This window comes from Pleuronectes platessa, chromosome 6 (genome assembly GCF_947347685.1).
Source record: "Pleuronectes platessa chromosome 6, fPlePla1.1, whole genome shotgun sequence".
In the NCBI taxonomy this organism is placed as follows: Eukaryota; Metazoa; Chordata; class Actinopteri; order Pleuronectiformes; family Pleuronectidae; genus Pleuronectes; species Pleuronectes platessa.
The window spans coordinates 19,875,358-19,896,370 of NC_070631.1; the positions used below are offsets into that span (position 1 = coordinate 19,875,358).

Genomic DNA, 21,013 nt, shown 5'->3' on the forward strand with positions numbered 1-21,013 from the left:
CATTTCCAGTCAGTGGCTCATCACAAAAAGCCTGGAGCCACCATCCCCTCTGTCGGGGGCTGACAGTGGAGGGGGGGTGGGGGGCTCCTGATGGATGGGCACAAAACCCACCACTCTTTGTGTCCTTGTATCTGGTCATCAACGCTGTCAGCAGTTAAATTCACATATGCTCAACTCTATTGATTTGCCTACTGTTCAGGACACGGGATGATGGGATGATAACGCTCCTCTCAGTGCTACAGCTGAATAGATAGATCTATTAATACATTTCTATTAAAGGGTAAATCTCTTTCTCACCCCAGGCTGCTCGACATTTCAGAGAGCTGTTGATTTGAATTTCCAGAAACGGGACTTCATTTCATTTTTCACATGAATCTCTACTCTCTACTCTTTTCCTAATTGACGAAATGTGCAGTTTTCAGTAAAAGTTGTAGTTGTAGTCGAGATCCCTGGAGGAAACGCATCGTTGTCGGCTCTTTCTGTTTGTGTGGTGTGTCCAGAGTTAACTCTGAGGGACAGCTGCAATACAGTGGGCCATAGTCCATCACATTACATTTCATTTAGCTGACGCTTTTATCCAATAAGTGCATTCAAGGGTACTAACAAGAATCAAGAAAGTGCAATTTCTTCAAAGCTAGAGCAAAACTACAAAGTGCTATAATTAAGTGCCATTTAAGTGCTACTATGTTGTTGGTTTCCCCCCAAAAAATATTATTATTATTTTATTTTTTTAATTTTTAATTTTTGAGGCGGGCCGCAGATGGCCCGCGGGCCTTAGTTTGGACACCCCTGCTCTAAGGTAACATTAATGAGACAAATGTGTTGTATTAATGTTGTTGCCTGAACCTCAGCCTCAGTAAAGCTCTGTTCACACCCAGTCTGTGTTTTTCATATGCATTTTCAACCCGTTATCCAATAACAAATCGCCATGCACTGAAATCTCACACACAGAGTCCAATGGTTTTATTATTCTAATCAAGATGGAATTTTGTAGAAGCAGATAAAATTCTGTCGAGCAGCAAAGATGAAAAGTAAAACATTTGGTCCATCCGATCCCGAGGGGCCGTCAGGAACAAGGAGAATTTCATCTTCAGAGTAAGAAGCTGCAAAATCCTTCTGATCGATTTCAAGTCTATTACAGGATGTCGGGTGTCCACTTTGATATCCAGTTGATCCTGAACAGCACAAAAGCACAGCAAATGGAGAGGTTTTTGAGTCAGTGTAAATGTAAGTGACACAAAGTCATATTTATTTTAAACGAAGAAGAAAGAAAGGGAGTGTTCACCAAGAAATGATAATTTCCTCTTTATCTTCTCAACACTATGCCAATGGAGGGGGGGGGGTACAATTGAAGACATTAATGACCTATCTTCAGTCATAATAAACATAACTTGCCTCCATCTGCTTGTGTGGTGTCATCCAAGTGTCCCCAAGCCCCAACATTCATACTCCAAACGAGTTCATCTAAGCCTAAATGTCGCCTGGTATCTATCGTTGAGGTGCATTCAGAGATTGTCGGAAATGCTTAGGTCCGCTATCTTAGGCACTTCTGGTAAAATACCCCATCGGCATAGGGGTGGGTAGATCATGAGTGGATTTTCATTTCACTCAATTTTAATGCAACAGGTGGCTTCTACAAAATTTTAGCCTCTTTAAAGGATTTCCACAAAAAATGTAAGTCAGACTAAAGAAAGAGCATCTGTCCGACAGGTTGTAAACAAAACCACAGATTCGCCAAATTACACCAAAAAATGTCAGAGGAAATCTTATATCATAGTTTAGACTCTGACATCCTGATTTAGCTTTAAACTTTTTCACTTTCTCCCGCCTTTATTAACGGGCAGTAATGACATGTGTCCTACTTGCAGCTTTCCCCAGCATAGCATTACAATCCTGTTTATTCCAAACAAGCCGGCAAATACATCACATTGTTTCTGCAGGCGAGTTTGAAGGATGTCTGGTAGGACAAAAAACGAGTTATATTGTAAGATTACCACAACGCATATTGAAAGCCTCTGGGTAACAACGAAACAACACAATGAAACAACACAGATATTTTAATATCAGAAAGTATGGATTTTCACTTAAATTTAGTACATTGCAGTGTAATGAAATCTTAATCTGATTCCCCAGGTTCTTTTGTCATGGCCACCTTCAGGCAACCTGAAAGTACCCACCTGAGCATAGACTGGGAATCGTTGTGGCTCGCTGTAGAGAGGGGTGAGGTCTGGCTCATAATTATGACAAACCGATATGGCAGACAGGGGCTTCGGCAGCAGCAGCAGCACTTAAGCAAGCGGAGCGCCCGTGGATAGTCCTCTCACCCGGGCGCACAATTATCAATCTTTTCTGTTTACAGAATGAATATTGATGTCGGCTCCTCTGTGAAGACGGTGCGCGGGAGCGTCTTAAACAGTGGAACATCCGAGCGTGTGATCAACTGGGAGGTCACACGCCGTGCTTATAAGATCCAACTTTGAAATGTTCAGCCCTGACAGGTTGCCCGTGGTCGTAGGGAGCCTCCCAGCATCCCCGGCTTGCTGATCACTTATATATTCATCAGACAGCAACAGAAAGAGGCTTGTCCTGAAAGTCGCTCTTTATTCAGTGTGTTCAGTGCCAGTATCTAGTGCTTCCAGGCTCACTGTGGCATTTTGAGGCCTGTATGCGTGTGTGTGTGTGTGTGTGAAATCAGACACAGTAGGTGGTGTTTGTGTGAACAGGAGAACACAACACCAGCAGGTTGTCATCATCACAGACACGTCTAATTCTCCATAGGAGTTATAGTAAGCAAATAGAAATGTGAGAAAAAAACGGGGGGGAAAAACATATGTAGTCACTTTTTTTCTCAAACAATTATTAATATTTTTTATACGGATTTAATAACAAGTTTTCATGCTGGTTTAGTTTTGAAGAAGCAGCCAAGCAATCCACTTATAATATGCATAAGGTGCAGTGCGTAGTTTTCACCTTCTCAATGAGCAGTACAATTTATAGTGATTTTTTTTTTATGGTGTGATTTACCCCTTTAATTTCTAATCCACATTTTGATTATAGGGTTTGCACTTGTAAGTAGCTATAAAGCTGAATTACCAGCTCTGCGAGGACGTGAATGAAATGCATATCTGATTTTGCGGTAAATCATTATCTGAAAAGTGACTTACCTTCCCAGGTTTTAATGGCATTTTCACACATTCATTTTCAAATGTGCATTCTGCTTCACTTGTCGCATCGATTTCGTCATAAAAAAATCCCAGTTAGCTTTTCATTGATAACACTCAAGACAGTAAATCAGTCACTTGTGAGTTCACTCACATGCAGTATTGCTGTATTATTTTGAAATGATTCCACCCTTTATTATGGCATAACTGTTTGAATAATCATTTGGCTTCATCTTTTTGGCAGGATACCAACGCCGGGTGTTGGTCCTGATTGGCCGGACAACATCCACTTCACCTTCCAGTTCTATCGCTTCCCACCAGTCACATCGCAGAAGCTCAAACTGCTGAAGAGTGACAAGGTTCAACAGAAACGTTGCGATCCACTTCCCTGTGTCGTGGCCTCCATCAACAGAGATGGAACTGTCAACTCTGGTAAGGATCCACTGCTGCAAAACAATACTCTTCATTTCCCCTTTGAATTGGAGAGCCCCGCCCTCCATCGCCCAGATAAACATGTGTGGTGAATGAAACAATGAAAAAGGTTCTGTGAACTTTTTTCATTTTTTTTCCTCCTTAATTTTTAGCCTTTGTCTGACAAGCAAATAAGAGGAAGTGAAAAGAGACATTATCCAGAGGGGCTGTATGTGAGAAGGAAAAGTGGGAGGCTCCAGACTTCCTGTGGACAGTGAACAGAATGCTAGAAGACTCTCTGCGAGCAAGTGGGTGTCCTGATGACGTTGATGATGTCTCTCACATGACAGACATAATAATTAAAAAAGAAAACAGATATCTCAGGATGTAAAAGAGGTGCCATACTTGTGGAAGCGACCAACATGGACGTTAAGAGAGCTTTTGGTGATACAGGCTTACGCCGTATTGATGTATTGGTGTGCTGTACAAAAAAAAATTAAAACGCACCCCCGCCTGAGCACTCCAGAGACTTCTTGAGATAGCGATGTTGGTATGCTATCGCCTCATTGTTATGCACTTGAGAACATGAATTGAGAGTGGAAGGTGTCTGTTAGTTGCATAAATCTCCATCTCAGTGGGTGCAAACATGAATTTTTCCCCACTACCAACAGTGGTGGAGTCAGAGTCACGTATCAGTTACAGATTGTGGATATAAGTCGGGCAGTGATTTATATCGGTGCACTCCAGGTTAACATCGTGCAATCAGTTTCAACAAACTCCGGGCTTGTTTCCATGATGCTCCATGATGTTCTGAGGCATTTCTCTTTCAATCAGACGAGCGGGCGCTGATTGATGTCAAGTCTATTCATGTAGCAACTAATGAAATGGAAGAGATATTACAGTCTCTGACAGAGCGTGATATTGAACACACAAACAATCCAACCCCCCTGCTCCTACGCCTACACATTTTCTCCATTCCCAAGACACACACTCCAGTCTTCCTCCATCAATATTTCTCTGTCTGTCTCCCCATCTCTCTCACTCTATATCATCCAGGGCGCACTTCCTCAAAGCCCTCCCACGTTCACACAGATCCTTCCATATATTCTGAGGATAAGAGCCTTCCCCCTATCCTGCTAGCAACTGATGAAGTTCTTATTGCAGGATTAAAAGGATAGTTCACCCGAAATGAAAATTCACTTGTTATCTACTCACCACTATGCCGATGGAGGGATGAGTCCACAAAACACTGTTGGAGTTTCAGGGGTAAACAGCGTTGCACCCAAATCAAATACAAGTGAAGAAAATGGTGGCCAGAACAGAAAGAAAACCTAAAATGCCTCCATACTGCTCCCGTGGTGTCATCCAAGTGTCAGTAAACCCCATGTTTAAAGAAGTGGTTACCATTTACTTTGATTGTATTGGATTTGGCTGCTACACTGTTTACCTCTGAAACTCCCTCTGAAAAGTGTCTTGTGGACTCAAACACTTCACCCACCCCTCCATCGTCATAGTGGTGAGTAGATAATGTGTGTATTTTCATTTTTGGGTGAAGTATCTCTTTAAACGCTGTTAAAGTTAATTCACTGCTTCTCTTATTATTTATCTAGGTAGTTATTTCTTCTCTTTTTTAAACCTGACACATCTGTATTGAGTCATTCTGCATGATAAACCACAATAAATACTGTTTACAAACAAAAAGGAGCCACTTGAGAGTTGATTCAGTGGAAACAGATTTGTTATGGTATATCACTACAAGCAGATATGAGGAAGGTTTATGAACATTTGGAAATTATCTTATTTTAGTTTTCATTGCCCCACAAATTACAAGTTTCATCAGTGAAGTATATCAGATTACCAACAAGACTGAACAAACAATTTCACAATAACCATCTGAGATTGTTTGGATCGGATTTTGTAGGAGAGGTGTAACTTTGGCTTGATGTTATGGTTGTTTACACAACAGTTATATCATCAGAGTAATTTAGAGATGATAAGATGAAATGAAAAGAAATCAAAAAGGGGAAAATGAAATGAAAACAGAAAATCATCTTTGCTTCTTATTTCTTCGTAGTTTTCTAAAGTAGGAAAGACAACAGACAAAACACACAGAGAAAACTCTTGGGTTCCAATCAAGTCTTTCTCTATTTTTCAACCCCGGCCCTATGTTTATCACTGTGATGTGTAAATGAATGGCACAAGTCTTTAGAATCGGTCCAGTAGATCATATCTGCCTGCAGCCGTGACGCGGCAGCTGTGTCTGAAATGTAATCTTATGAGGCAAATGCAACAGTCCAACAAATGTCCACTCAAAGTGCTTTTTTCCCATCATAATAAATTAACAGGCTCAAATTGTTATTCTGGGTTTTTGCTAAGAGTCATTTCACATGTCTGGAGTCTCATTCTCCACCATGCAGCAGCTAGTTGTCCTTCCTCTGCTCATTGCCTCTGAATCGGTCCCGTCAGTCTTTAATTTGTCGGAGCTCTTCACTCGTGTAGTCCGGATCAAACAAGTAGGGACGACCATTGAAATTGAATATGTTATCAACATTGTCCACATCAGAAAAAGGTTTCAGCCATAATAGTTCATTGCCTAGTTCTCTCAGTAAAATGGAAGCTCCTCTCTCCAACTCTCTCTCCCTGACTCGCGTTTCCACCTCCGTCTTCCTGCAACAATCCCAAGTCGCGCAAAACTTTTCAAAGTTTTTGAAAGTGTCTTACATTTGCACAACCTCATTATACCACAGGTTGAAACTATGTTTGCTGTATGTCAATCAATTTAAATTAATGATTTATGATTTTGCAATTTCACTGTGACTCACTCTTTTTATCTAAGGGCACCATCATGTTGGTTTTTGACCATATACCTGCAAAACCAATGACATTTCCATAAGCCTCATCTTGTTTAGTGTTAATTGGGATGTTAAGCATGCCAGTATGCTAAACTAAGATTGTGAACATACTTGCTGAAAACCACCATGTTAGCAATGTCACTGTGTCCCAGACCACCTCTGAATTGTATCTGAGTGGAGGGATCTTTAAATGCATCTTTGGTGCAGAAGGACAACTCTCTGAAACTACTCCTCGATCACTAGATGTTTTTGCAGTTCAGTCAAATGAGTCCTGAGTCTTCTTATGTTAAACATGTTAGCTGTTTGCATCACATCAGTCTTATTATTTCATCTGCCATGTTAAAATGTCATTAACAATGTGTCTGTAACCTAAGGTGACTCAAAAAGTTCTGTGTTGGGACTCGCAGTACTGACGCAGGCATTTTAATACATTAACTTTATTTATAGCACCATTGAAAAGATATTACAACTGCAGCTATAACACAGTGACACAGGGACTAATATATTTCACAGACAATGACTAAGGGAGTTCATTTAATTTCGCTTTTTTTCCGATAACCCTTTTGTAGTTATCGTACTCTCTCTAATTGGACAAATTAATGTTAATGTATACCTTGAACAGTGGCTGAGGTTTAAGTGATCTATAAAAACGGGAATGATTTAAGTATTGTCCAAGATCAATGATCCACCGACAGCTCTCTCATCATTCAGTGTTTCAGTGTGTGTGTGTGTGTCTGTGTCTGTGAGGGTGAGAGACTAAGACAGAGGTTGAGAGAGAATATGGAATCTGAGTTTGAGCTTCAAAGCTTCTGTGGTTATTCAGTGTTGTGATTCTCTGTCCTGCTGGGTGGAAAGTTCCGAAGAAGCCCATTGAATTCTGAATCCCGCTCCAGGCTGTGGGTGGACAACCCTTTCATGTCTCTTCATGCACTCATTAGAATTAGATTCTGTCTCGCTATCAAGTCAGTTTTACAGCAACATTTGATCAGAATTTATAAAATGCGGCTGCAAAAGAGGAACATCCAAGACCAGAAGCATCTTCTCTCATGCATTCACTTCTGGTGCTGTGTCTCTCATACTAGCAGGAAACCAGCTCTGTGCACAGGAAGTGAGATATAAAAACTTCACAGCAAAATCCAAAACTTTCTATGTGTGTTTCTCTGCTTTATTTTCTGATTCATAGAGACAATCAGATCCTTCAGTTTTTTAACATTGTCCCATGAAACACTCAAGAACAGAGGAATAATCGAGACAGTGTGCCAGCTTGCTGTTAACCTCATGCAAGTTAGCTCATGCAGCGATTTAAGTGTTTTGTCTCAATGACTGATTTTGCTTACGCAGCCAGTGTAACATTTTTACAATTATGTACAAGCAATTCAATCGTTTAAACCCTAGGTAATAACAATTACAAGAATTCATCAGTGACCGAAGGAATCAGCAATTTGCTACGTGTGTAATAATATGTATTGCCAGGCTGCAGAATAATTTGATCTCAAACCAGCAGCGGGTGAGAGATCTGAGTCTCTAATGGTTACAACAGATCAATTTGTGAACTGTGTCATTCTTGGCAGTTATTTGCCAGGAATGAGAAGAATCTCATCTGTCTGTGCCCTACACAGCAAAGTGTCCACCCACACAACTGTTTACATTTACTCCCTGATTCAAACTCTTCTCAGGACAGTGGGGGCGTGTACGCACTGTGCCTAAATGACATGTCTGTGACTTAACATGGGTTTGGCATCAACTGTGGCAAAAGCCAACTTTCGGCCTGCACCAAATCGTGGTGACTAAAATTACAAAGTTACTCAAATGACTTAACTCAACAATACAGATTTTTACCTCAGGGTACCCCGCCAAATTGTTCTCCTTCCCCACCCCCTCACTGGCCTGCCCTCACATTGCACACAATAGACACCAACACTAATCAGAGGTCATTATAGGACCAGGCCAGTACTTGAAGAGATTATTTTCTGTTACTTTTATTCACTCTACAATTAATGATCAGCTCTGAGTGTGTTTAATGAGAAAAGAAAAGAGGACCAGTATCACTTGTTGATTGGTGCAGAGAAATGTGCCTCAATGCAGTGGTGCTGCCAAGGGGGGCCAGGTGGGGCCAACTTGTTATAATGTATTTTTCTGACCATTTTATGGCTTAGGTGCAGAACCAAAGCCTGAACTGAAAGAATGTCAATAACCAAATGACTGTTTAGGTGTGGGGAAACACCCTAACCCTGGAGTAAACACTGATCTTTTCAATCCTAGCCGTAAACCTATGGGTGGTACTGTTAACCAGGAAGCAGAAACTGGTCTCCTGTTGCAAAGTCTGGGTTGTGCACTTGCTGAAACCACTGCAGCTATGTGACTCCCTTAATAATACACTTCACATTTCTCAACCTGATCAGATTTTGTCGATCAAAATATGTGAGCTGTTTGTTGAGATGAAGGAAAAAGTATTTGTCTAAAATGTTGCGACTTATTACTTTTCAATGTTCCTGTAGAAAACAATCAACACCGTGGTGTTATATCAAATCTGAGAAAGTGCGTCTTATCCCTGATATCGCAGCGAGAATACCTAAGTGGCCAGTATGTGTTTTATTTTTCTCTTTTCAAAAAAAAAAGAACAGCTGCTCGCAGATATATTGATAAATGTAACGGTTGTGTACTGTGATGCTCAGTCATCAGTCTCTACATCTATCTGTTCAACTGTGCATCCTCATTATTTTCTTTGCCTGCAGGCTTCACAGGGTTGTTGTTGATGCCCAGCAGGATTTTCCGCCTGTCTGGCCTGCTGTGCACACATGTGGCAAGCCATCCAGGTTTTTAATTTTTTAAAAGGACACACACGCACAAACACACACACACAAACACACACACACACACACACACACACACACACACACACACACACACACACACACACACACACACACACACACACACACACACACACACACACACAAACACACACACGCACACCACCCTGTACAACCCTTTAGCCTGATCTCACAATCCTTTCCTACTTGTGAGCACAGACACATACACACACACACACACAAACACACACACATACACACACACACGCACAAACACACACACACACACACAGCACACTCTCTGTCTCTCTCCTTCTCTCCCTCTACGCTCTCTTTGCCACCCTTCCACTGCACACAAGCCCAGAGCATGCTGGGAGAATTAATGGTCCGAGTGGAGAGAGTTGGCGGGTGGTTGAGTAGAGGGGAGGAGGGGGAGTCTGCCTGAGTTAGGTTAAAGGAAGAAAAGTTATGAAGCAGCTCAGAAATATGACTTTGGTCTCTGCTTCCATCTTAAAGTCTGTAAAGGTATTTTTGTGTAAACCTAACATGGTTGTCACTGTTCTTTGCGTTACACAATCTGGAGGTTCCCCAAGTCGGTATGTTGTTTATTTTTTCATTTCAGATATCTGATCAGATGTGGGTGGATTCCACCCAGCTGTCTGTGAAACCTTCAATGTAACCTTGCTCAACTGTAACCTACACTTAAGGAGCTGCAACCCACACAAATATATTTCGTTTTTGCTTCCACTGCAGAGTTTTAGTGTCTCCTGGTCGCCTCAGTGCTGCTTAGGAGGGTTTTCTGCCTTGAAAAGAAGAAAACACAACTTACCGTTACATAATCTGATAAGTTTGAAGCGTGTAGAGTCATTTTTAACTAGTTTACTAAATTTAACAAAATAAGCGAAGCACAAACGTTTGTTGGCTATTCTGAGCTTTCAACTGCATCTCACAGAAGCAGACCACATCAGGCCTCTGCAAACCAAAACCACAAGCCCACATTCACACTTTAACTGCACAGCCACATTAACACCCTGCTGTGGGTTGGGTGCGCCCACTCAACAGAGTGGGATCACTGGTGGGGTCACTTTGATTTGAATCGCTCCAAGTTAGAAGATGAGTCGTGATTTCAAGTCGGCACATTGCGGAGCCGTCACTCATCAGACAATCACAGGGCAATTGTTCTACATTCTCAAACTGAATCTTGGCTTTTACTTCAAACTGATTTAATAAAAAAACGAACGGCTGGTTCTGTGTGACCCTGCATGTGGCCGTACAGGGAAGGACAAAATAAATGGTGAATACAATTAAATACAGAAATGGGATTTTCAGCCACCTGTTGTCCGAATAATAGCTTCAATCATCACACTGTGTATATTATTTTCTCTGAAAGAGCGAAATGTAATCCTCTTAAAGGTCCAGAAGTGGTTCTTGGGGATCTGTTGATTAAAGTCATGCCTTTATCCTGCTGCTGGAATCACTCTTGTGGTTTTCTGGCAGTGTGTTAGGAGCCATTATAATCTTGAAGGTGCTCTTGGTTCTGTGAAATGGCCTCGTGCTCCCTGGGTTTTGAACTCCCATGCAGTGCAATCAGCCGACCAAATGAGTCACTGCACATGGCTTCTACCAGTTTAGTTTCCACTAAATTCAGACCACTTTGTAGCTGTAAAATATGGATATAAACAACACAGGTTTTAAATATTAAAGAAAGTTTAATCTTGATGTTTTCAGTCAGTTATTTTGTGTTTTGGTGTAAAACCCTGAACGTAAAAATGTCCCTTTATTAGAAAACTGGTACAGGATACCTTTAATTTAACTTCATTGACTAAATTCTGACTATTGATCTCATTCAGAGTAAAACATGATTTTGATTATGGGCTTGACTCCATTCTTATTCCAGTGCACATGTTATGTTACAGATTATTGTCTAATTCTGACTCATATCAACATTACATCCTGCTACTTGTTTACACTTGAATTCAGGACGTCTGTCGTCAAGCGGTAGCAAACTGTCGTAATGTCAATGTCCCAACATGCTGTGAAAACTCCAATAGCATGTTAGAATACATTTCAGACGTAAATATATCTACATAATGCAACTAAGGTACACGTCTTACTTTGATTATTGATTATTCTGAGTATGACCATATTCAGGTTTGGATCATTTAGAAAGTGCTGTTCATTTCAGTGTGTTATTTAGACTATTGTATTAATCTATTGTATTAATCAAGTTTATATCACAACTTTGGTGTATATTTAAATGTGTCTAGTGTTTTATGCATTGCAATCTATTATTTGGACGGTACATTTTTTGGTGTTTTTAATCTTATAATGGCTTTTATGGGTAAAATATAATGCTTATTTGGATTGGTCTGAAGGCTCCTCTCCTCTTGTCCAGGCTCTCCAGGTCTGCAGGTGCAGTTCAGAGTAGATGATGGTTTCCTGAGGCCAGGAGAGAAGCGCTGGTTCCTTCGCTACCTGGCCCTTCACACCATGCACATCGACATCTGGGACAGCGACTCACTGCTCCTCATAGGATCTACTGCCATCGAGCTTAAGGTGAAAGACTCAGGTTGATTCAGGTCTCAAGTGAATGTTAACCTACAACATGAACTCCAATTTAACAGACTTAAAGTCATCAGAAATTTGACCTGAATTTCCAGAGTAAAGCATTTAAAGAAGAGAAATAAAACACACAGTTGGGTTTTTCCCAGGCATTGTCAACTCAACTCATGACGCACCTTTATCTTGATGCGGCTGTCGTGGCTTCATGCAGCATTTGCAGATTGTTTTATCATATTCTGTAGCGGGAGCCTGGCATTGCTACACTGCTGCTGATAATAAAGTGACAAATACAAACACAACGTTTTGTAGAAACCAGCTTTTCTCAAATCACAGCAACAGACACTGTTTCTCACTGTTTGTTACTCAGAGCAGAAATTGTCTTTTTTTTTTAAGTAAATTGGGTGGTTATTAAACAACATAAATCTGTTAAGGATTAAAAAAAAACACTCCTATTGGCTTTTTGTGGATTTGACCATAGAGTACTCAGCAACTTTTCCTCCTATTTGAGCTTCAAAAGAAAATCTAACTGCAAATTAAGGCCTTTTTCTAATGTGGATCTTTACAGCTCAGCTATTTGTCATGCCAATCTGGAAATGGTATTGATTTGTCTCGTAACTTTGTAAAGCATTTAATGAGAAGAATCAAGGAGTCTCATCTGTACATTTTGCACTCAGTGCATCCTATGTCTTATTCTCACGCCCTATTGTTCCTCTCCAGTATATGTTGCGTCAGGGTAGGTCAGCAGTGCAGGCGCTTCACGAGGTGGAGGTGCTGACCACAGATTATGTGGGAGACGACGCCCTGCTGATGAGTGCGAGTCTGGGCCAACACTCAGCCTCCAGCCCCATGACCATCCGCACCATTGTCAGGGGCCGTCTGCACATACGCACCGGCAACACTGGTGAGTACAGGAAGAATTGTTTACTATGAATAGAATCAAGGGAAAGTGCCTAGAGTTATCCTCAGGGGCTGTGAGTAGCTGCAGCAGATTCAATTTCAATCCTTGGAATAATTTGTCTAGACAGATGAAATCAACACAACAACATCCCACTAAATGATGTCCTCTTATTAGCAGAGATGTTCGGATACCAACATTCCCTTTCTGAAACGTACATAACATATTTAAATTCCACTGACCAGCCAGATAGTAGGCTTATGTTTGCTGCTTCCCTGCGGTGGAGATACTCATGGATCACAAATGCTATATCTTATACTGCTCCCATTGGCAAACAGTAGAGGGTTTAGTCTGCATGCATGAGACGAGGGTTGTTGTCAAGAGCTCGGTAGGTCTTGTTCCCAAAACATAAAAGGTAAATGTAAAGAAAGTTTGTTTTAGCTTTCAAAAGAAAGCTCTAGTTCCAATATCACCTTAATCTCCTCTGAAATATTTACAGGAGAGTTTTATATTCAGGTCATATATCCGTTTGGAGCCTCAGATTACAAAGTAATGTTGTCTATTTGCTTTTATTGAAGTGTAGAGTTGGGAAATGACATTGAATCCCCAGGGTGGCTGCTGCTGCTCATGCTGCTGCTGCTGCTGCTGCTGTTGAAATTTTCCATTTTCTGGAGATGTGCAGGCTTCCAAAGAAAACACAGCGCCAAAGCGAAACATCCTAATGCGATAGTTCCGCTCCATCTAGCAACATTCCTTTCCTCTTCCCCTCCACTCATCCAATTTGGGCCTGGTGTTTCCCCCATGGCGTGATGGCTGCTGATGATCGCTTCTTCACCATTAATCAACTGTTGAAATGATACCCCCCCTCATCATAAACAATGCATCATTCTCCGGGCCTCAGAAACTCTGCAGAGTGCCATTGTTAGGGCTAAATATGCCAGCACTTTCTCACTGCGCTTATCACTCGCAGCAGGTTGAGTGCACAGTGGGTTATTTGGTGTGCTGGGGACGGAGAGGGGAGGGGAGGGTTTTTGTCTGGCATGTAAATTCCAATCAAAGCTCAGATATCCATCAGGCGGCCTGGCCTACAGTCAGAATCAATTTAGGGTGGGAGGACTCGCAACCTCATTTCTTTGTTTCTGCCTCCATCTGTCCCTGCCTGTCTCACTTTCAAACTTCTCTCTTCATTCTTTATCAGTGTCGTGCTGTTTTCTCACATTCATCCATTTACCTCTTACCTTTCCCTGCCACACTCTGTCTTCCACCCTCTGTCCTTTTGTTCCATGCTCTCTCCACCTTTATGTCCACTGTGTTTCTCGAGTTTCATTAAGCCATAATTAATTAGCGCTCTCATTCGGTGGTTTTGAGGATTTGACACAAGCTCACTAATGCCTACTGTGCGCTGGAGAATGTTGTATAAAGACTGTGGCAGACATTTGATGGGAAGGACAAACACAGACACACACACTTACACACACAAGCGTGTGTGGATATCAAATCACTCACACACGCCAAGTAGGCATGCAATCATGCATACACCCAGACTTATAGACAGGCAGGTGCAGCAGAGCGTGGACAGCTTTTGTGAGGCAGGATGGCAGAAATGAGAGGCGGACAGGTATAGAGTCTTTCACCAATATCACATGAGAACCCTATAACTCCCATTTTTTGATTTTCAAATTTGGTTAAGTAAACTTTACGTCAAAGTTATGTCAATGCAGTTTCAAGCCCATTGTGTCAGCTGTGTAAACAAGTAGAGGGAAACAGTCGAGAAAGATTAAAGAAAAACATGTTGTGTGCTTGATGCCATAGAGGGAATGCAAATTTACATTTTCTGAGGGATGATGCTCTTGACTGATGAATAACCTGCTATTGATTATTGATATATACTGTCTCTCAGACATGACAAACAGTCATGCAAATAAAAGTATGGATGGACGTCAGATGTAGAGACAGGAAAGGATGGATGACTTAAAAGTTACAATATGGAAAAAAAAAATCATTATAGATTTTAAGATGAGGCTGTGGAATTGATTCAGAAACCATATGACAGATGAATTGATATTTTTATCCAGAGAAACTTTCAATACATAAGAAATATTTGTCGTGTGTAGTTTGAGGCGAGAGTGGGAATGCATCAGTGTTTTAGTCTATTCATCTATCCTTCTCTCCATTTATCATCTCTTCATCTATCTGTCTACCTATCCATGAATCTCTCTATCTATCTATCTATCTATCTATCTATCTATCTATCTATCTATCTATCAATCTATCAATCACATTATGGCTTCTCTAGGGTGGTATCGCTGAGTGATATCAAAAGTACGCACTGGCCAATCAGAAAGAGGAGTGTCTCTGTGTTGACACTTTGTGGACACAGCTCTTGGATCTCATCTGGAGAGGTGAAGGAAAGCTGCTTGAAAATGGTTGATGACACACAAGTCTGAGAGAAAAGACAGGAAAAGGAGCTAAAGCTTTCCTTCACTGACAAAAACATTTACTTTTGTCCAGGGACTCTGTTGATTTAGATTATTGTGCTGATTTATTATTAGTCATGCATTGTTACATGATAAGATTGCCTAGTTAAATGTGTCACAGATTCTTGAATTGTAGCCTATAATCATAATTAGATCCACCACAGAAGTCCACCTCATTTATAATTATATCTTATCTACTTTAAAAAAAAGCCTCTTTGTTCCTGAACTGCTCTTTTTTTAATTCAAAATTCAAAAATCCATGGTTACCTGCTGTTTTGATCCATTCATCATATGATATATATATATTTACAGCAGTGTAAGTATCAGCATAGGCTCATTCACTCCTGTATAGCTCGGATTTCCTCTTCCCTAACAGAAATACTGTTTTCATCACTAAATATTTACAGGCACTTTGATGTTGCATTTCTTTTTTTTAAATCCCTGTTAAGCTACCCTGTAACTCACAGGGCATAATCCCTCCGATTCCTGATGCTTGGAACCAACTTGTGCAGAAAGTAACTTTGCAGCACTCAGAACAACAGCACAACATCAGGGATTGAAATCAGAGAGTGAAAAGTGACACTCAGTTCAATGTGACTCACTGATGTGACTCCACTCTTGTTCTGATCACATGAGGTCTATGAGAATGTTGAATATTCTATATTTTTTTCCCAGACGAGCCATGGTGTTACATAGTCGCCCTATAAACAGAAAAGAAAATCAAAAACATGTATTAGTAATATAGTCATACGAACCATGCCATCATAATTCAGAAGCAGTGCAGTCCTCACTACATGCTACTCTCTCCCCTTTCTAATTTTATGTGTGTCAGTCATACACGCCATTAATCATGTCTTTACATGCTCCGTTGGGACTTAATCAGAATTAGGCTTTATTGGAAAAAGTGAGTGGCATACCGTCATTTGGAAATGAAAAAGAGTGAAAGACCAAATTATATCCTTTTAAATTATCACAAGGTGGGATTGACGAGTAATTCATTAATGGTAATGATATACACTGTCAGGCCTTTTCAATCACGCTGTGAAGCAGCTTTTATTATTAGCGTCGTAAAGGACAAAAGGAAGTGGCTTAATCAGAATAATAGAGAGTTGTGAAATCACGGATGGAACATTCAGGGGTCTGGAAGGAGGTGTTAAGGAGGAGACGCAGCGCTCCCACGCAGAGAGCAGGAGCAGACCAGCGCTGCACAATGTGACAATCTCCTGCTCGTCCTTTGATACCGATACTCCACTGGTGGACTGAGAGGAGAGCTATGATTGATTTCATCTGCTAAATCCACATGAGCTCTGAGGCGAGCAGGAAGATGGAGGTGGGGGGGAGAGACACATTCAAGAGAGATGCTTAATGTTGTTCCCAAAAATAGAAATGAGAAAACAATGAATAATCTTTGTTATCTGTGGTGTCATGATGATGTAAAGCCCACAGCTTTTACTGACGGCCCATGCTCTAGACTGATTAATAACCGGTTAATGATTAATATATACTGCCTCTCTAAAACAAACAGACATTTACATATAAGTATAAATGGATGTCGGATGGATGGGATAAAAGTTACAAAAAAAGTCACAAATCGTTATAGATTTTAAGCTAAGGCTGTTGAATTGGTTCTCGTGTGCAGCTGCCTATACGTCCATTTGAAGTCACACCGCCAGCCACCTGGTAGCCTCCATTTTCCTTTTGGCTTGTTTTTGGTCTTCTCCACCAGCTAGAAACTGTTCTTGCCTCTATGATGTTTGGCTCTGGGCAGTTAGCCTTAATTGTGTCTATCGTACCTTTGTCTGGGTGAACTTTAAATTCCAATTATTGGGAACAACATTGATTAGAACCAAGGTTGTGATTAAGGAAAAATATACCGATGAATAAAAACAGACTATAAAGCTTCATAGAGCTGAAGGGGAACTTCCGAGTTTCTTGGTACTTATCTGAAGGTGCATCTCATCAAGTGAGCAAGTTTTATGACACAAAATTGTTTGATCTATTGATTGATACTGATTTTGGCTGATACTAACTTTGAATTACTTACATTTTTCCCACTGGATCCAATTGAATTTCTGAGCCAAGGCTACAACAGTTTATTCTGGCCCAACTCTATCTTCAAGTTTCAAGTTTAAAGAGTTTATTGTCGAATGCACAACAATAACATTAAGCAGTCGCTGGCAATGAAATGCTTGGGTCACAGGCTCTCTTATAGCAATGCTCAGAATATTACAAGCAAAAACAATCTAAAATTTAAAATAGAAAATAAAATATAAATATATATATTATTTAAATATATATATACACCTGAAGAAAAAAACAATAGTGTGATTATGTGCAATAGTGCAAATATGCTACGGTGCTGGTTTAGTGGAGTTATTTCAGATCCGAGGAGTTTATAGTAATAGCTACATTGCGAAAACATTGAGACAGTGAATAGTTTATTTTCAATATGGAAACATGTTGGTAATATTTTCTAACCCTAACAGCATAAAGGCTCATGTGTGACAGAAGGGGACGCGTATTGATATTAAATTGTTTTGCTGACTTGTGTTTTCTCCTTTCTCTCTATCTCTCTCTCACTTTGCAGGCCTTTTTTGCTCTTTCTTCACACATGCACACACACACACTCTCTCTCTCACACACACACACACACACACACACACAATCAAAAAGCATGCATCTGCTTCAGCACTGTAGAGAAGACAGATTAGAACCATCTCCTCACTGCACACCGCTCCTCATCTGCAGCCGCCTGATAAGCCCTGGAGAGACTCACTGTTGCAGCAAGAGAAAGTAAAGTGATTCCTGCCCAGAGTTACTACAGGTGGAACACAATATCAGGGAAATTTACCTTACAATTAGTTGAGCTTGGTGACTTCCCCAAGGGGCATGTACACCATAGTATGTCTCACTCATTAAAAGCTCTTGCTGTTGGCACATTAAGGCCTGACTCTACCAACCTTGCTTTTAGCCCCGAGCTGAGAGAGAATCAGCTTATTCTGAAAGGTCAGTGGCCTGGAACAGGGCAGCAGAAGAAATCGAATATTGCAGACTACTTTGAAATCCCCTTGGTACTTGCTCCCATTTGTTCTGGGGGGCCAGTAAATCAGTGGGTTGTTGTGGCCTTAACCTCAAAAGCTGCCAGCCGAGCAAAGAGGGCGGGCAGGTGGGGTAGTGCCCAGCAGACCTATTGTCATGCAACAAGAGGTAGTCGATCAATTTGATAGAGTTCGGCCCCTGGCATTTTGTCCACAATTACTCTCCTCAGCATAGACAACACAGGACAGCCAACGCTGTGCTGGGCTTTCTCTCTGCAACGCGAACCAGGAGTATTCCCTTACATCTCGGCCACCTGTCTTCATAATATACCAGTGTGACTCAGCATTTAGTGACGGATAATGTGACCAACAGCGAGTCATCCACGTCAACCTGGATAAGCACTGAAGTAGATGTTGTCTGATGAGCCTGATAATTGTTCCAGCTATAGGCAATTCATTAAAATGATGGAATGATTACATCACGGGGTCATAATTAGGTTCGACATCAGTCCACCTGCTTTATTATGGGCACGTAGCACAGGGTCTGTTTTTTGTCTTATCGCATCCCTCCAGACTTGTTGTACAATTCTATCCATCATCCAAGCATTTCTCAACACAAAAGAAAGCACGCTGAAAAGCCCATAATGAGGCACTGGGAATGAGATCTCTATGGCTTTGTTATTGATTAGAGATGTTTATGTGACAGCACAAGTAATGTCTTCACCGTAATATTTGGGAAATATAACTCAAACAAATACATTTGGCTGAGCTGTGTGACCAGGGAAGGGTGATGGATGACGAGGGGAATGCATTGGGACGGCAGGCACCTCCGCCATTAATCTGCAGGACCGCGCTGTCTGTGTCTGTTTGCACGGCAACACCAGCCCCCCATTACTCATTTAGCCGACGCCCATTATCAGGTTGTTGATGAAGGAGTTTGCCTTTAAAAGATTTGGAGTGTACTTTTGGCTCTCCTTCTAAAACTCCTACGAGCTCACTGAGGTGTGAGTAAAGCCACTTAATTGCTACACTCACCATATTTCATGTGAAAGCATCCTGAATGAGGGAGGCCAGAGCCTCTCGGAAAATGCTCACACTTCTCACGCTACGATTAAACACCTCACTGGGGGTTTGTTGTGATGCTCCAAAGGCTGGAAAGTTACAGTGCACTGTAATTTGAAGAGCCTTAAACTTTAGTTTTAATTGCTTCTTCAGTCGCCCGTTGTAAATTGTATCCAACAGATTTGGAGTGGGGACCTGAGGACACCTGTAAATTGCACAAAACACTTTTGACCTGTGGTATTTGAAAATGCTCTTGTGAAGAAGCGGGCCGCTCTTGTGGTTGTGACTTTTTGATCAATTATCTGCCACACTTCCATTAGGAGCCACTTTGTGTGTTCAAAATTGTAAGCAAGCCTCTCCCACAGCTACTGTATGGGCTCTACCCAGGATGCGTTACTGTTAACCCTAATATCGACATATGCACCATAGTTTACTGTCTTAGTACAAATGCACCCCGGAATGCTGACTTATCCACTTGCCTTTAAAAAGATGGATTATTTCCCCAATTAGGAAAAAAACAAACATGGAAACAAATCAGGCTGAAGGTGGGTCTGGTTGTAGAGAGGCAGTTTTGAAGCATGAGCCCAAACTCTCAAGTTTGCCATTTATTTGATTACACCAAGCTTCGGTGATTACAGGCCTTATGCTGTGATGTACAACTGAAGATGTATTAAAAAAATGGACAGCACTCACCTCCAGAAATAAGGGGAGCTGGTAGGAGCAGGGATCTGCATCCCTGACACTGAGAGGTCAGCCAAACCTGACAGAGGCCAGCGCTAACCATCCATCAGCATGACACTTATCACGTTGCCAGCTTTCTGTGTCCAGACCTCCTTGGCAATTTAAGGCCACTAATTAACTGCTGTAGGCTTGTCTCCATGTATTGATCTTGCTTCAAGTGTTCTCAGCCAGGGTTTAAGGGCTGGAAAGGGCTGGACTGTCTTCACTTTGGCACTGACTACAATGAAAATGTGTAATTTCACATGTGATTTCAAAGAGAACGTCAGCCTAAAAACTTATTTTTGGTCTGCTTGTTATTCCAAGATGTGGAAGACACCCAAGTCTCTCGAGCTACACAGAAGTGGTGTGGAAAAAGACTGCTTCACATTAATAAGCACATAATGGCGGATCAAACAACAAGCCAGGTCAACGCTCCCCATTGGAACCCTGGGATTGGGGCCACTGGTTTTAATTTATTTGCCTGTTGGAAACAAAGTATTGAAAGAATGTAGAGTTGCAGTCATCTGAGGTGCCTCTCTATATGCTAACAAGTTCTTCAGTGGAAAAAACAGGAATATGCAGTATCGTCCCTAAAAAAACTAAAATCACAGCCGTGTAACATCCACTTCAGTCCTCATACCTGTCGACCTGCAGTCTAGTACCTGCACAAAGTGATTTGGAACATACAGATGCAAGATAAATAAAAATGTCTGCATTTTTACACTTGTATAACTGTTGACATTTTGCATTTGTGTGTTGTCTTCTGTCCTTCAGGTCTGTTCATTTGGATAATTGGGGTAGAAGAGGGGTCCCCAGCCTACTTCACAAGTTAAATACATTGATGAAGAGCAGAGGCCAAATTTAAAAATCGAAAAGCAACAACCTAAGTTAACTCAGTCATATATTTTGTACTAAATATTTGAAGAATAAATTTGGCTGATATTATAATTGTTTTCAAATTTGTAGAGAACAAAGTAGTTTGCTTGGATTTAGTTCTTTTTTTCACTATCAGTTTTTCCATG

General features: G+C 41.1%; 1 protein-coding gene across 1 annotated transcript in view; it reads left to right on the plus strand.

Moving 5' to 3' along the window:
• Window positions 1-21,013, plus strand: part of nphp4 (nephronophthisis 4) — a 161,149-nt gene that overhangs the window by 113,400 nt on the left and 26,736 nt on the right. The window contains exons 15-17 of the mRNA XM_053425872.1: window positions 3,406-3,593; window positions 11,633-11,793; window positions 12,517-12,700. Of these exons, the coding sequence (XP_053281847.1) occupies window positions 3,406-3,593; window positions 11,633-11,793; window positions 12,517-12,700 (533 nt within the window). The remainder of the gene's footprint in view (window positions 1-3,405; window positions 3,594-11,632; window positions 11,794-12,516; window positions 12,701-21,013) is intronic.